Genomic DNA, 17,563 nt, shown 5'->3' on the forward strand with positions numbered 1-17,563 from the left:
ATTACTCTACGCTTTTGTATGACCGGCGTAAAAGCCGGGTCACACTTGAGCTTATGCTCTGCCTTACTTCGAGGTACACCAGTCATGTCAGCTGGTTTCCATGCAAAGATGTCAGCGTTTTTCTGTAGTAAGCGTTTGAGTAAGGTGCGCGTAGGATCAGTGATTGTTGGGCCAATGGTAACTTCCTGGTCGGGGTATTTGCCATTGAAAGCCCATTCTTCTGGTTCGGTGATGGTGGGTTTAGCCATCTTTGGTTTGGGTGTTGATGAGACAGATGCGATGCATACCTGGGGAATACCAGTGACCATCGCCACGCCCTCTGCTGTTGGCCATCCCATCATGCCGTGGACTGAAGATACCACGGCATTGAATCTTGCCATCCCGTCTCTCCCGAAGAGAATGTCGTATGTGTGGTGTGGCTTCCTCATTACGCCAAAGTCCACATCCTCTGTGCGGGAGTGTTTTCCGTCTGTGAGAGTGACGGGAAAGATAGGATACCCAGATGGGTGTTTGTGCTGCCGTCGAACCCTTCCATCGAGGCGTAGACCGTTTCCAGGCGTTCCTTGTCTTCGTCATCTAGCTTGTCGAAGAATTGCCTGTACATAACCGTTGACGAGGCGCCGTTGTCAACAAGAGTGCGGGAAGTGATGTAGTGCCCTAACTGGCTTTTGATGACGATAGGGCCTTCTTTGTTGGGTCCTCCTGGCACTCGCGGGAAGCGCACCTCAGCTTCCTTCCATGCGCATGGTTCTGTCGTCCGTATTTTCTTCCTCTGACGTTACTGTGAACCATGTGGATGCTGATGTCGACGGGCTTTCGTCCATTGCTTTTGTATCGGTTGTCACTCTTCCTTCCATTATTGATTGATGCCACAAGGTGTGTAAGTTTTCCATCCTTGACGAATGTTTCAATAATATCCCTCAAGGATGTACACTTCTCAGTGGTGTGACCCTTTGTCCTGTGGAAGTCACAGCATTTGCTCTGATCCGCGTCCGGTCGGTGCCGGACCGTTGGAGCTTTTGGCCATGGGAGTTTCTCAGTGGCAAATATCTCCGTGACGCTTTTGGTGAGCGGCGTCCACCGGTGGTGTCGGCTTAACGGGTGCGTGTTATCCCTTCCGCCTACTAAAGAGCTAGAGCTGGATGTGGTGTCAAAGTTTACCCTTGACTGCCAAATGCCTAGCTTCCTCTTTTTGTTTTGCCGGGCGGTCCGGACGTTGTGTTCTCTAGTCCTCTGCGTGTAGAGGCTTGTACCCTGGGGCAGATCCCCACCCAGCTGCTTCTCTGTTTCGGCAAAGCGCTTGGCCGCCGTCATGATGGCATCCCATGTGGATGGCATGCCATCTTTACCCGTCAACGTGCGGATCAGCTCTGGGTATTCGGCGCCCTGGATGAAAGCGGCGCGAACAAGATCTTCGCTTATAGCGTCCAGACTCAGCTTTTTCGAGTTGAAGCGAGTGATGAAGTCTAGTAAAGATTCATCCTACTCTCTAACGCAGTTGAGGATCGTCCACTGCTCTTCAGTATATTTCCTCTGTTGACTGAAGTGTTGGCTGAACTTGTGTTGGAAGTCCGCCCAATCGTAGATGTGGGGGACCGGTAGACGGTCAAACCACGCTCTAGCCGCTCCAACCAGTGTCATCTGGAACATATAACACCACGTGGGTTCCGTCCAGTTGCTGACGGTTGCCCCCGCTATGAATCTGTTCAGGTGATCATCTGGGTCGGATATACCATCATAAGTGCCGATGCTGGGCATCTGCTTGGTACTTTTTGGGGCGATTGCTTCCGCAATGTCCCTTGCAAACTTGGATGTTCCCGCGTTTGCAGCAGTTGGTCTGAAGGTTTTGGAGAAGTCACGTGGGTTTCCCCCCACGTTCCTTTGTTTGAAGGTTTCTCCAAAATTCCTTCTCGGTTGGAAGTCCGTTTCCTTACGCTTCCCTTTCGCCCTATGGCGAGGGTTTGCGTCGGTGTCGGATTCCTCCCGATCATCGTCCGAATACTCGCACTCACTGCTCATGTTGAGCTGTTGTCGAGTGCTTCCGAATTCGTCAGCCTGTTGGAGTGAACGTAAGCGCTCATCCAACTCAGCTTGGAATTCCCTCTGACGTGCTTCCGCCCACGCTTTAACTTGTTCAAGTGTTTGGCGGGGGAGCCTCGTCTGTTGTCTTTCTGCCTGGGTATTGATGAATCCCAGGGGATGATTGTTTACTGCACTTGCCCCGGCTCGGGTAACCGGGGTAGTGTTCGTAAAATTTACTGCACTTGCCCCGGCTTGAGTAACCGGGGTAGTGTTCGTAAATACTGTGTACTCGCCGGTGTTCCCCCCAGTAGCTGGGGTTGTGGTTACCGGGGTTTCTTGGTCACTCGTTGTCCTTGGCAACGGAGTAACTTTAACCATCTTTCCAGAATTTTTGAAAAAAAACTGAAAAAGTAGTTCTAGCTTTTATGCACGGATGGCGCCAATGAAGAAACACTAAGGGACCTCGGGCAGATTACGGATAATCTGGGGGTTAAATAGATGTTTCCCACGAGGGGTTAGGTCCGGCAAAGATGGTTCTTCCGATGACCTGCAAAACAGACACCGTGAGCTCGTCACTGAGAAGGGGGGGGGGGTACCTCCTTGTGACCACCCTCCGGCGTGAGAATCAGACTAGATTGCTCTTGAATATAAGTGTATATTAAGAGATTGCTAGAGAAGATAAGATATGATAAGATGAGATAAGATAATGTGTCCATACCATTCCAAGGTGTTGGAGTATTTATAGCCGAAGGTAGGTTTCCAAGAAGGTACAGCCGGCTGAATAGTATTCCTGTTCTGCCAACTGTGGGCTACGCACATGCCATGCTGGTGGTTGGTGGGTAGGCAGCGGCTGATAGTGACCAGGCTGGCTGTGTACTATTCCTTTTCCACCAACTGCAGGCTATGCACGTGCTACAACAGGTTGGTGAGTAGGCAGCGGCTGATAGTGACATTAAGTAATAGAGCATGCTTCTCGTTGTACTGTTGTCAGTGAGCTGTCGCAGCTTTGGTCAGATCTTTTGTCCATACCTCGTCAGGTACGGTACAAAAGATCCTCCAGTATCGTACGGACTGGCTCATTTGGGCGGGAGTTTTCCCGGCTTTGGGCGGGAGTATTCCCGGCTTGCTCACTCCTTCTTCAGGTGACATTACTGAATTATTTAAGAGTTAAGTGCCTTGTGTGTGTAGCCTTGCTGTGCGGGTAGCCTTCCCTGATGGCTAGTATCCGTTGCTGCGGGAACAGGCGGAGTACGTCGACCATTGGGAGGCTTTTCCTGCGGGAACAGCTTGCGTACTGCGCGTAAGGACGTCACGTCTCTGAGCATGGTGGGTCCTGCGGATCCTGTTGGTTTCCGCGCAGACGTCTCTCTTCAAGGTGAGTCTTGCGAGTTTAGCCTTTGCGCAGACGTCCCTGTTGAAAGCGAGTCTTGCGGGTTTAACTGCGCAGACGTCCCTCTTTGAGGTGAGTCTTGCGGGTCCAACTGGTCTCTGCTGGGACTTTACCTCTTCATTTTTCTTTTATTCTCTCTCTTATTTCCAAACTTTCAATCAATCCTCTCTCCTTTTGTTTGCAAGTGAATTTATGTCTTCACATCATAACTCCTTTAATTTATTATCTCAATAAAAAAAAACGAAAGCTTGTCGAGTAAGCAAAAGACCGACACGTGTAGGTAACAAATCCGACGAATAATACGATGCCATGCCATACAGAGATAGATAGAGAGATAGAGTGTGTGTGTGTGAGAGAGAAAAAAGAAAAGAAAAAAAAACTAGTGAGAGAAACAAGGAGGCAGAAGAGATCTGAGAGAGAGTGAATCATCCTCATTATTATCATCATTAACATCAATCTCTCTCTCTCTAAAAATATCATATCATTTTTGATTCATCGGTTTTCGTCAGGCGGCGAGTTTGTTGTTTGTCGATTGATAACATATTCGTTTGAATTATGTTAGAACAAAGCTTGTGATGGTTAAAACACACAAACTAGTAGTAGATCTGACGTTAAATGGATAGAAATAGAGAAGCAAGACGAGCTAAAACCATGGCGGCTCCTCCCAACGGTCTTTCGTCGTCCAGACGGAGACACCGGAGCTCCAGTTTACGCGACTCACCAGGTCGGTTTAATTCAGACTCAGATCTGTTCCTTTTAATTAATTACTGATTATCAAATTTTTGTTAATAGATGAAGACGGAGGGATGGAGGCTCAAGAGGTGGGTAGGTTAAGAGACAGAGGTCTGGTTAAAAAGGATCGGGAGCGAGATCGGGATCGGGATCGAGAACGGAGTCGGATTAAACGGAGGAGAGAGAATCGGATGATGAGTCATCATAGAGAAGACGGAGATGATTCGTCGGAAGAGAGTGTGAATGATGAAGAAGAGGATGAAGACGATGCCGGAAATGGCGGCGGTTTAAGGATGTTACCTCCGCCGCCGGCGAATCCGCCGTCGGCGAGTGATCATCATACTCATAGTAATAATAATAATAATAATAATAATAGTTCGTATTCTCAACAACATCTTCACCGGAAAAGCTTTCCGTCTTCTAGTGGTAATAAAGTGTTTAGAGCCTCTGGTTCGCCGGCAGCGGTAGTATCCCATCCGCCGGCGTGGAAGGCCACCGACGAGATGATTGGTGTATCGGTTCCCCGGAAAGCTCGGTCCGGTAGGAACAAAATTAATTTTTATTAATTAATTTTATTTTTCAACTTTAAATTAAAGTTAAAAGTTCTTATCTTTTTTGTTTTGGTTTGAATTTCAGCATCTACAAAGAGGTCTCATGAATGGACATCAGGTGTAATAGGAACCGGAACCGGATCCGGGACCGAATCAATTCACCGGCAGTCTTCGACGTCACCGGCGCCCGAACCGCCTTTATCGCCTTCATCATCTAATGTTTCAGTTCGGAAAAAGATGGTTTGTGTAATTTTGTTATTGAAAAAACATAATAAACAGCTTTCATGTGCAAATATTATCTTTTTCCTGACATCTTTATTATCTTTCACTTTACAGAAAGCTAATGGAAGTTCAAAGCCAAGACCACCAAAATCACTATCCAAGTCATCATCTTCAAACCCTGAAGAGCTTGAGATTGAGATAGCAGAGGTATTGTATGGTCTCATGACTCAATCACCAGCTCCATCTAAGAAGGATAATCCATTAAATGATTCAGCTGCAAAGTTTGAGTCTAATAAATCCAGTATTGAGACTAAATCAACGTCCTTGTCAACAGTTGGTAGGTTAAGTTATATTTGTGCATCTATGATTTTTCTGTTTTTTGCATATATAATCATTAAAGTTTCAATTTTTAATGATTATAACAGCACCTAAGAGGAAGAGACCACGGCAAGTGTCAGAGAATCCGTTTAGTGTACGAAACAGTCCGGTTTCGTCTTCAATGAAGGCCGAAACTGATCATCATCAGCATCATCAGTCTCCGAAAACCGACATCTCTTCACCTTATTTGGAAAACAGTAGCCCTGCTTCTGCTGTTGCTGCAGAAAATGGTACTTCTTTTGGTTTCACCACTTTGCCATCATCGGAGCTGCCGTTGGCGGCGGAGGCGAGAGAGGAGGCGAAATTTGGTGTGGGTGTGGTGCTGACTAAAGAAGAGGCTGATAAGGACTCTCCGGCAGTAGGGTTGAATGATGGAAATAATAACAATAATAATAGTGAAACAGTGATAACGACAGCTGCTTCGACGAAAACGACTGATCTGTGAGTAAATTTTGCCATTTAGGGATCTTATGTCTTAATTGTTGTGTTTGGTGTATTTAATTGACAGATCTTTTAACTAAAATCTTGATGACCATCTGTTGAATGTTTTTATATGTTTGCAGGAAAGTAGCTATTCAGGAGACTGAAAATCAAAAAGAAGAGAAATTTGAGATAGATCTGATGGTGAGAGACATAACAAGTTCTGATTTTCTTGATTTCTGTATGATGCTCTTATGGGATTCTCTTATTTGTTTCAATATTAGGCTCCACCTCCTCAACAAAGAACATCTCAAGACAATGATGGTGATATTGAATTTTCTAATCACAAGCAGGTGATCATCTTTTTTCCATAATTTTGCATCTAATCATCTGTTTGCTTAATCTGGTTAAAAAGCTTAAATCTTGAATTTTTTTTTTTACCTTTTTTTAAAGAATTTACCGGAACCAAGCAAAACTAAGGAAGATCAGAAGCTCATGAGTGGCAAAGAGGAGACAATAATGCCAAAAACTGGGAGTGTTCAGGAAACTGGAGAATCATCAAAGCAAGCAATGAACGAAGAAAGTAAGTTAGATCTTCGTCTCGATTTTGAGAAACCGAATAAAGATAGTGGTAACAGCAACAGATCACTGCATCAAGCTCTTAAACATCAGCAGTTAACAACAAAATCTGAAACCCACACTGAAAAGACAGGTAATTTACTGCCAAATGTTTCACTTTTATCATCCATCTACTCTCAAAAGTGATCTGGATTTTAAGTTGTTTTCATTTTGAATTTACAGCTCAACCAAGTTCTTTACCAATACCTATGCCGGTAGCCAACTGGCCTCCAATGGGGTAAGCTCATAACAGTTTATTTTCTCATTGACGTTTTAAAAAATGAGTCTTGATTATGAAACGATTAGCAGGTATGTGGCACCTTTGCAGGGAGTTATATCCATGGATGGTAACGCAATGTCTTCTGCTCCAGTTCAGGTATTATATTCATCTTAATCATTCAGTTCTTCTGTTCTTTCTTTGTAGCTTATTATCTGCTAATGATTGTTTTAACTATCTTGGCAGCCATTATTCACGCATCCAAGGCCAAAAAGATGTGCCACACATTGCTACATTGCAAGGAACATTCATTATCTTCAACAATTCATGAAGATCAACCCTTTTTGGCCACCGGCATCTGCATCCGCGGCGCCTATGTTTGGTTCCAAACCTTCAACTGATCTACAGTCTCACATCCCACAGTCAATGCAAGACAAAAGTCAACAAGTAGGCATCTTTCCTGGTCAGACCACTGTTAAAGACACCAAGTCTTCTCAAACCACAAGCGTTCCTGACCCCGCCCTCAGAAAGCAACAGGTTTTGCTTCAACAAGCAATGCCTCCAGTCACTCCCAATAATATTCTTGTAAGTTAATCCATTTTTTACTTTCTTGAAGTGTGTTTATGGAAGTTTTGATTTGAATTGTTTTTGTGTTGAATTTTCAGCACGGACCCGCTTTCATCTTTCCGTTTAACCAGCAACAGGCGGCGGTGGCGGCCTCCTCTGTACGACCTGGTACTTCTAAGCTTAGTACCAGCACAGCGACAGGTGCTTCAGCTGCTGTCAATACAGCCACCGTGAGCTCTTCAACTACACCAGCTGCCGTCCCTGCATTGAGCTTCAATTACCCAAACATGAGTGCCAGTGACACTCAGTACTTAGCAATCGTTCAGAACCACCCGTACGCGTTCCCAATGCCCGCCGCAGTCGGGGCTCCACCAAATTACCGAGCCAGCCATCCTCATCCTCAAGCCATGCCATTGTTCAACGGCTCGTTTTATTCTTCACAAATGATTCACCCGTCACAAATCCCACAACCGCCCCAACCGGCTCCACCGCCAACTCAGGCCCAACAAACCCACCAGAACAGTAGCGGTTCCACTTCATCTTCACAGAAACATTTGCAAGCTCAACAGAGGCAGCAAGGAAGTGGTGCTGGGGCTGTTGGTGGCACCGCCAACGGCAGCGGGGGTGGTTTGCATAGCAGTTATCCTGCCGCCCATAAAAGCCGCTCACAGCAAATGAACCCGCCAGCACAGACACCACATCTTGAAAACGAGGTGACTGGTGGTGAGGACAGTCCCTCAACCGCCGATAGTCGGGTTTCACGGGCGGCAACGAGTACGATGGGTGTTTATGGTCATAACTTTGCCATGCCGGTTCATACTCAAAACTTTGCTTTGATGACTCCTCAATCTGCAAGTGCCAGCTCAGCAGACAAGAAACCACAACAGGTGTTGAAACGAGTCGGTGCTGAGTCATCACCGCTGCAGCCGCCTCAGACGTTTGCCATGTCTTTTGCTCCAATGAATGGTGCTCAAAACCATGCAATGTTCCAAAACTTGCCAGAATCAGTAAGACAAAGTTACCACCATATGATGGCATCGCCTGCTGCATCAGCATCAGCTCATCATTCTGAACCAAAGAAGGATTTCAGAATAACCGAAGAAGCTTCAAGAACAACTGGTCACGAATCTTCCAATCCTGACGATGATCGAAAGCTGCCTGCAAAATCCGGGCAGTCGATTGCATTTTCAAGACCCGAGCTTGTAACAGACACATCTGGCTCTTCAGCAGCAGCTGTTTCTGCAAATTCTCTGAACCTCGGGTCAAACACCCGGTCAACTCGGTCTCCAATCTCAACCTCTGCTGCTCAATCTTCCCTTCATTTACATGCTCAGTTTCAACAGCAACAAGTTCTCCAGCTTCAAAAACATCATCAGCAGAGTCAAAACCAGAACATGAATGCTAGAAGTAAAACGTTAAACCCTAACCAACCACCATCAAGTAATGGGACCGGGAGTCCATACCCGGACCATCTAATAACTCCATCTTCTTCAATGGCTGCCAAATTTCCAAACTCTATATCATCTTTCCCGCTTCAAACCAGCACCACCAATAGTAGCTCGATTCAATCTCCTCAGTGGCGGAACTCGGTCAGGGGTCCCACCACATCTTCAACCACCACATCATCCCTCAAAAGCCTCCATCAAACCCAGCAACAACAGCCAAGTCGGTCCCAGGTTTCACACACCCAGATTTCATTCGGTGCAAGCCAGAAATTGCAGCCGACACCATCAACACAAATGCAGCAGCAGCAGCAGCAGCAACAGAACCAAAACCCGAATAGTAATAATAGTGCTTCACCTCCAATGTTAGTTGGTTCTCCTACAACTTCTTCATTATCTTCACAACCGCCTAAAAACACACAAATATCTTCACCTTCGATTGTTGGTAACCAGCACAACTCAAATGTTAATAAAACTCAACAACAGCAGCAACATCAGATGCACAAACAACTACAACACCAGCAGCAGCAACAGCAGCGAGCTTATGCGCAGATGATGTTTACGCATCCTAACATGCAAGTCCAACAGCCTCCGGGTCAACAGCATTCAGTCGGGTCAACCCCAGCATCGGGATATTATCTTCCAAGAAAGCAGCAGCAGTCAGCATCTTCAACCGCCATGCTGTCACTTTCGCCACCAGTGACACTAGCTAGCACCACCATGTCTGATCCTGCAAAAGCGATTGCAGCCGCCACTAGTAATTTGAAAGGCGGTGTTGGTTTGGTGTCACATCAAGGGGTTCTTCATGCAGCTCAGTATGGCGGTGGTGCGGTGGCCGAAGCAGCTGCTGCTGCGGCACATTCTTCAATGCCTGCTGGCTTTCCGTATGTTCATAATGCGCCACCTCCTGCTGCGGTTCAGGTTAAACCTGCAGAGCAAAAACAACCCGCAGGTGAGTAGATGAAACAATTTGAAGTTCTTTACTTTTTGTAGGCATTATATTTATGAAGTAGTTTGAGCAGGAAATGACAATTTGCATACGTGGCAGCCTGAAAAGTAAGCAGTTAGGCGGCTACTGGAGGCAGAGCTGTGGTGGCGTAAAGGGTCCGGTTCGGTCTGGTAAGAGAGCAAGTTTTGGATCGAAGTTTTATGTGGTGATGGCCGGAGTTATGGAGGCGGGCTGGTGGCTGCCTGCCATGGTGATTTTTTGAGGAGGCTTTTTGGCTTAATGGATAAAGAAGTTTGGTGCTTCTTTGTGCTTAGACTTGGACCTTTTTATGGGGGGGTTTCTTTTTGGTGAATTTTCTCCCTTTGAAAGATGTAGAGTTTAAAACTCTTACATCTTCTTGGACATATATTATATAAAAGACTAATGGGATGGGATGTTTTTTGTATATGCAAGCATATATATGTATATGTATATGTCAGGCAGATAATAAGAGTGAACCCCTTATGATTTTATTTATTTAATCTTTTGGCTAATCTTTCATTGCTGAATCATGTTGTTGATATTGATTTGTTGTTGCATATGATTTTTCCATCTTTTATCTAGCTGTGGACTTTTGGGGTTGCCTATTATCTTTCAACTAAGTTTTTGGTGTGTTGTGAGGTATAGATATAGACATGTGTACTGTGTGGGGACGTTATGGTGGTTTGTTTTTTCCTTCTCAAACCAAACTTGGTCAGCGGGTGACATATTTAGCAGTTATGGTTATGTTTACCCTATAAAAGTAAAGCATGAGGCATTGATATATATTCTAAGTGTGTCAAAACCAGGGCTTGGTTGAATATATCTCTAATGCCTTAGCTTAATTAGTTATTGATTCGAAAAGCTTCAATAACACACCCACTAGACTTTTGGGTATAGTTTTAACAATCCGATTACCGTGTCATCCAAGCCAGGGCACACTGGATTTACAGTACTTAGTTTCAATGACGGTTGCCAACTTATTCACGACCCCTTCCTATATAAGTTTTTAAACATCTAGCGCAGAACGCAGTCGCATTATCCACGAGCTTATTTATGAAGTTGAGTTATCATCATCATCATCGTACTCAGTATATCCCACCAATAGCAAAGCTATGGTAGGGTCTGAGGAGGGTAAAATGTAGACAGCCTTACCTCTATCTCGTAGAAATAGAGAGGCTGCTTCCGGTGAGACCCCCGGCTTGATAGTAGTTTTGCATCAAGCCTTGGACATAAGGCACATAACACTCAACCATCGGCACACCGGTCGATTGGTGCATGTACCCTTGTCTTTCAGCTATCAACACCACCACTTGATGCCTGATTAACCTTCCGCCACTTTTAACATTATTTTCACGAGATTAATAAAATAACGTCAAAATTAGTGCAATTTCACTTTTGCCCACCCGAGGGTTCACACATATATACATTATATGCGCGCAACGCAAGCAGGACGTATGAAATTGAGTTATGAGTGGTTTAATAATAAAGATGTTAAAACTGGTTCCTTATTATTTGAAAAACGAATGGCTGCCAAAGTTGACATCTACTACTCGAAAAGTATGAATGCATCAATATTGTGAAATGTAACAATGCTACAAAAGTAAAATTATTGTAGCATAAATACACACTATTTTTGTACGAGTGACGTAACATTATTGTTTTACCTTGATATATTTTCACATATGCTAAAAAAGATCCAGGTATAAAAACGAAGTTAATTAAAAATTAAATATTTATTTTGGTCAATTTGTTTTAATATAACCATTTTATTTCTATATACAAATGATCACGCGTAAAATAATATTTGTCCATTTCTTTCCGATGCAAGTGGGCCCACTTGAAGACATACAAAGATTTCTTTTATCATCTTTATGCATTATCGGCTTTACATGTCGGCTTTTTCACGTTTGCTCCGTCATCAGAAATCAGAAGCTTACTATCTCGGTTATTTACTTATTTACACACACTAATTTAATTTACTTTTTACATTAACGTAAAACAAACTTGGTACGATACAACGCAGAACCGGATTTTTAGTAGATAATTTGGAGACACCCATAAATACATAAATACTTGTATTGTTTACTTTAACCATGAAAAGTGATTTTTAATAATCTAAATAATGACTTATTATTTATATAGGAGATATGAGGGATGCCAGGGTTCGAGTTCTGATCTCACCCGGTTTTACCGGCTCCTCGCTGTCGTGCCGTTTGGCGGGCGTGGGGTCGGGTTTTATCCGGAGAATCCCTCAATAGGTGGACCGCTAGGGGCTCCGTCCGTCCGGACTCGTGGCCGGCTCGGGCTACCTTTAACCAATGATGGCCACGTACGGAGTACTCGGTGTTACTTAGTTGGTCATTCAAAAAAAAAAAAACAGCGGTAATAATTCACACTAGCAGCCTTATCAATAACATTCCTAAACATTACTATCGTAGAAATGTACAAGTGAAATTGAGTGGTTACCAAATATAAACTGAGTGGAAACCTAAGATAATTATTCTACTAGGATTACGTTTATTAACAAAAAGTAAAAGTTATCAGTTTCACCGGTCAAATTGTTAATATTGATCATTGTAGACCAATGAGTCATGATTTTGATATTTAAAATCCAATTTGTCTTTTAACTATTATGTATAACAGAATTATATATTCCGCTTCTTTTTATTTCTTACTCTTAATATATGTACCATAAAATATTTATAACTGTCTTACACGGTTGTCACAATTATGTACTTTAAAGTGTTTATTTCTTTCTCTCATATATATTTGTATATAAGGATTTTGTTTTTCAATAATTAACTTTTAAAATTGATATCTTGTTCATCATATTTTTTTTGAATGGTAAATATTACCCCTATCATACTTTACATCAATAAACCTACTCTCTCGTCTAACTTTAAACTCAAAAGGCCAAAACTGCTTTCTAAAAGTCAGGTGTCTCCACTAAATAGGCTATTCCACATTGGCATTTAATCCGTTATATAATCAAGTGTCATAACAAATGTTTTATAGGATGCCAATCACCACTTTGGTGGGATGGTAAAGGCTTTGGCCTTTTGGTGAGAGGTCCAGGGTTCGATTCCTGGCATTGGCGGTATAATGTAAATAGTAGGAGGAAAGCTTGAATGTTCAAAAAAAAAATGTTTTATAGGATAGGAGATTTTACTGCAAGAATCTCTATATAACAAAGAAACATTAATTAACCGACACACATGAACATAGAAGGATGTAGACCCATAATTTAATGTGATTGAGGGTCATCACATCACATGGTAGCATCTAAGTTAGGGACATTGTGGGGACCATTTTATATTTAGACTTACTCTTTTATTTTCAACAAAAATACAGAAAATGATTTGATATATAACTTATTAACATATAAATATACTTAATTTAATACAACCCACCTACCCTCGTTTCTTTTTATTCTTCTTCAAACTTTGAAAGAATTTCAAAGCAGCCCAAAGTGTATTAGAATTTAAACTGGGTTTATTCTATTGGTACATGACTACTTGGTAGGGATGCCATATGGGCCTAATTCTTATTGGTGTAATTTTATTTAAGAGTTAATTAGATGATACAGGATTTTGGTTCTAACCTTTTGGATTATCTAACAAAACCAAATCAAAGATAATGGTTTGCATCCCTTCTTGAATTTCTAGTTTTTAGGTTCCGATCCGGTCTAGAACCAACATAATCTAAACCAACTGGAAATCCGGTGCCCCTTTAAATCCTTTCTACAAAATGTGATTTAATAATACAATAGAAAATTAAAGTCAATAAATAAATAAAAATACTGCATGTATAGAAAGAAAAATTTTTAGTAAAGAGGACGAACCCTGTCAAGCATTTATCAGAAAAAATATGGATGCAACTAAAAAGGCACTAATTAAACCATGGAAATATACCAAGGTCTAACTAGCCCAAAAACTACTACAAAAGGCCCAACAAGTTGGGCTTAACACCTGGTATTTTGGACCCTATTCCAAAGTCAGGCCCATGACCTATGCATTTCAAATTTTCAATAACCAACCAAGTCTAAATTGTTTACGGTTGAAAACTTGAAATTCTGTGAAACCATAAACACAAACTATCACATTAATGACATAATCCGCATAGTAAAGAACTCATGTATCTTCGACTATATGTATGCCTCCATGAATCACGAAAGCCTTCGTCATCGGTTTTTCAATTTCAAATCGACCACACTGATTTGCCTAGATGCCACATTTTAATGAAGTCATCCAAGCTCAAAAGGATTTAGTAAAACAGAGTAGTAGTAAAAGACCATCAATTACCTACCCTCTTCTGAATGTAGATAATTTATAATCTTAATCTTAATTTACAAGCATCATATGAGATTTGGTTTATAGAATAGACTCATGGGAATGTTTTATATGAGCAGTCATGACATTCAGTTGATACTTATGTTGAATAATATTATTAGGAAATATTGTTAGATTTGGTAATGGATTAAACATTATTTTGAAATATTAGTTACACATAATATAATATTATTAGTAACACAAAGAAAGAAGAAAGATTGCTCTTATTAGATTTGGTAAAAGTAAAGCAGCAATCTCAAATAATTAACCTCCATTTAGGGTCTTCATGCAAGATGACAAAAACACCCTAATTTATAACCAGTAGTAAATTTAGGGCTACCTCCAAATCAATCAAATTTATTTTGTGTTCGGTTACACCTTTTAATGGCTCATTAAGCCTTTAAATAGTTAAGATTCAGAGACAATGATGAATCATTATGAGGCCACCTCTTAATGACCTCTTGTTGATTCAAAACTTAATTGCTGAACAACCCATTTGGTACTGAAAAAGTTCATGCAGTGAATTGTAATTGACGCATAAAGAGTTATACATCTAGTCATCAAAATTCCATTAAAAAAACTGGTTATAGAAATACAAAGCATTACAAGATATATTTATGAAGCACTAGCCAGTTGTTTCATTTTGGCTTGCAACACTATTCCTGCCTCATCTGCTATGTGTTTTTTCTTGCTTGTCACCTGCTTAAACAATCACCATTTTCATGTTTCAAACAACAACATTTTCAACCTAAAACTAGGACTTTCGTTACAAAATTTACAATTCTACTTGCTAACTGCAATAAAGCATTAAAGCATCCTAGGTTTAGAACATACAGCGCATTTTCAATTCGACCCAACAAGTACAGCATTTAAAATCACTTTCGCGTTTAATTTTCATTAAACCCATTGATTTTAATTTTTTTTAAAGAAAAAAACGTCTTATATTTACAATCAAGATTGGAACTTTATGCCTAAACATCAATTACAAAATACAAATGAGCATTAAATCTTATATGAGTTGCATTTTTTGGTCCAAATTTGTACTTTTTGATCACTAATACGTAAGAATATAACATATAAAAATTTTCGGGTTAAACAGGCTGTGTTCGTGGGACTCATATAACACCCCTAACAGAAATGTTGGCAAGTAAAAAATCTTCTTACTTACACACTAATATAAAATCAAACAGACGGTCAACAATAATCTTTAAGTTGCATCAATTTCACATAAAATAAGATAAAAACATACCTCTAAAAGTTGGTCATAATTTGATTTCAACAAGTTGATTTTTCTTTCACAATAATTCTTCCCTTCCTCCATTGTTTTCTATGTAAACAAATACACAAAGAGATGAAAAGTTATTGAGAAACCAGTCACCTAATATCAAACTCCACATCAATCCCTATACATTTTGTGTGTGCTTGGGGGCGCACACGAACTGAGCACTTGCGAGCTACCCGAGTTCCGATCGATAAATAGCTCTAAACGAGCCAAGCCGTATTGAGTCCGACCCAAGCCTGAGTCTCAAATAAGGGTCGTTAATGGAAAATCGTTTAGGCTCGTCGAGCCTTCACAAGCCTTGTGCATTTTTAAGATTGAACCTTTTTGGATTTCTATGTATTAATTTCACATTGTACAACCAAACTCGATCCAAGCTTTGGCTTCTTGTTTAAGATACTGCACATGAGCTCAAGCCGAACTTAGGCTCGTTTAAGGATTTTCTCAAAATATATAAAAATAATTAAACCTATATTTAACTAAAAGGGGCGAGCATACCCGCAAGACCCGTGGGACCCGACCCAGTTATTTACAATATGGTAGGTTCCCAGGTACTAAGAATACCATTAAACGATCCAGGACGGGTCTGGTCTTGCGGGTCTAATAATTTTCTATTTACATAAACATAGTAAGACCCACGAGACCTGAACTCGGTCCCGGGTCCTGAGAATACTACTAAACGGGTTGGGTCTCGCGAGTCTAACCCGTTTGCGCACCACTATTTAAATTAACAAATAATAATAAACGAGCCACGGTCCGAGCTTGAAAAAATTTCTCACGAGCAGAGCTCGAGCTCGGGCTTGGCTCAGCTGGTTTACACCCGTAGTGTGTACAAAACCCAAAATGAATAAAACACTAATACAAACCTCAATAAAATAACCAGTACCAACATCAACAAGCACTTTCTCAGCATCATCAAGTGTCCCAGGAACATAAAGCGACGCCGTTAACGGCACCAGCATTTTCTTTCCTGTCACAACATAAACAAACATTGATGAGCGAGTGTCTATTCAATAAATCAACCAAAACATATCAGACAGGCCTTGAGGTCGGAGAGATAGATCACGGAGAGCTATTGAAGCGAGATCTAGACGATTGGTGGCGGTACGGATGTTATTCAGGCTGTCTTGAAGAAGATTGACCTCCATGTCGCTTTGTTCTTTTATTGATTTCAGCTGTTCAACGCTCATCTTCTCCAGTTCTGGGATTATTGTTGCCCTTGACGCCATTGTTGCTTGCTTCAAACCCTTCGGTGAGTCTTTACCAGTTACAGGCTTGCATCACTTGTGTTTACACCTTACAGTTATTTTATTGGGTTTTTTTGTTTTTTAAATAACAAAACCAGATTTAGGTGATGTTTGTTTTTGCAACAAACATCTTCAGGAGAGTAATGTCTGCAGGCGCGCAGACAATCAGCTGTGAAGACAGTTTGTTTTTTTAAAAGAATAAGATCTGCAAACAGCTTATAACTTCTTAAAACAAAAGCTATTGAAACATGCTTCAAACGTCTTCATCCTCCACAACCGGTCGTCCAGCCCTTCCAACCCTAGCCACCGCCTCCGTCACTCCTCCACTCGCCGGCAGCCATCGCCACCGCCTCTGCTCCTCCAGGTACACTCCTTCTCTTCCTCTCTCCCTTGGTTCCGGTCGCCATAACCACCGCCATACCGCCTCCTGCTCTCTCCCTTGGTTCGGTCGCCATACCGCCGCCATAACCACCGTTCGACCACCTCCGTCGACCCCCCGCTGCTTCATCATTAAACCGTTCGACCACTGCCGTTCGACCACCTCGTTCTGGTGGTTGTGTTTTGGGCTGATTTGGTCTGCTTATATAAATTGAAAGAGTCGAGAAGTTTTATCGTGATTCATACAATCCGTTCAGTTTCTCTCTCAAACATCAATTTTGTTCATCTTCTGTTAATTTAGGGTTTTGATTCTTGAATCCGTTTGTTTTCCAGTTTTAGTCTTTATGTGTTTTTTAAACTTGTTTTTAATATTATAATTTTATGTAACTTGAATGTTAAATAACTTCTATCCAGTGAGATAAGTTTGATAATTTACATATTTTCAGTTTATGCAGACAGTATCAACTTATAAAAACAAACAGTCTTATTTTTTCAGCTTACAGAGCTTCAGACCACATCTTCAGCTGCAGACATAAAAACAGATGAAATCAGCTTACAGACAGTTTATGTCTGCAAAAACAAACAGCACCTTACACTTTTAAATAAAAAAAATGGCATCTGACTATATTGCTAAAAGTAAGTATATTACCCATATGACATTCAACTAGATCGCTTATTTTGGTTTAATTAAACTTGTTCTATTTTTATAGCTTTGAACCGGAATGATAAAATGAAAAACAGTTGGTAGAAATCGAACTCACTCTTTTGCTTTATATACATAATTGATTTTTTTAGAACAACT

The 17,563-nt window shown here is 41.5% G+C and overlaps 2 protein-coding genes across 4 annotated transcripts; one reads left to right on the forward strand and one right to left on the reverse strand.

The window, feature by feature from the left end:
* The first annotated feature begins 4,027 nt into the window (after nucleotides 1–4,027).
* On the forward strand, nucleotides 4,028–9,732 carry LOC143611818 (protein TIME FOR COFFEE-like). 3 transcript variants are annotated; one of them, XM_077085956.1, is made up of 13 exons: nucleotides 4,028–4,136; nucleotides 4,205–4,684; nucleotides 4,781–4,935; nucleotides 5,032–5,254; nucleotides 5,343–5,736; nucleotides 5,859–5,919; nucleotides 6,000–6,068; nucleotides 6,169–6,427; nucleotides 6,517–6,571; nucleotides 6,643–6,709; nucleotides 6,797–7,135; nucleotides 7,216–9,511; nucleotides 9,608–9,732. In XM_077085956.1, the coding sequence occupies exons 1-13, from the start codon at nucleotides 4,028–4,030 to the stop codon at nucleotides 9,610–9,612; spliced, it is 4,512 nt and encodes a 1,503-aa protein (XP_076942071.1). In that variant the 3' UTR covers nucleotides 9,613–9,732. The 3 variants fall into 3 exon arrangements, with proteins under 3 accessions (XP_076942071.1, XP_076942070.1, XP_076942069.1); XM_077085955.1 differs by having other exon boundaries at nucleotides 9,617–9,710; XM_077085954.1 differs by having other exon boundaries at nucleotides 9,582–9,639.
* A 4,646-nt stretch (nucleotides 9,733–14,378) lies between these two features.
* On the reverse strand, nucleotides 14,379–16,365 carry LOC143611821 (prefoldin subunit 5-like). The gene is made up of 4 exons (XM_077085958.1): nucleotides 16,179–16,365; nucleotides 16,003–16,106; nucleotides 15,107–15,184; nucleotides 14,379–14,556 (listed from the first exon to the last, which is right to left on the reverse strand). The coding sequence occupies exons 1-4, from the start codon at nucleotides 16,363–16,365 to the stop codon at nucleotides 14,473–14,475; spliced, it is 453 nt and encodes a 150-aa protein (XP_076942073.1). The 3' UTR covers nucleotides 14,379–14,472.
* Nucleotides 16,366–17,563: the final 1,198 nt, after the last annotated feature.

Source organism: Bidens hawaiensis, unplaced genomic scaffold (assembly GCF_021521415.1).
Source record: "Bidens hawaiensis isolate Kalapana, Puna unplaced genomic scaffold, B.hawaiensis_p1.1 tig00032406_1, whole genome shotgun sequence".
In the NCBI taxonomy this organism is placed as follows: domain Eukaryota; kingdom Viridiplantae; phylum Streptophyta; class Magnoliopsida; order Asterales; family Asteraceae; genus Bidens; species Bidens hawaiensis.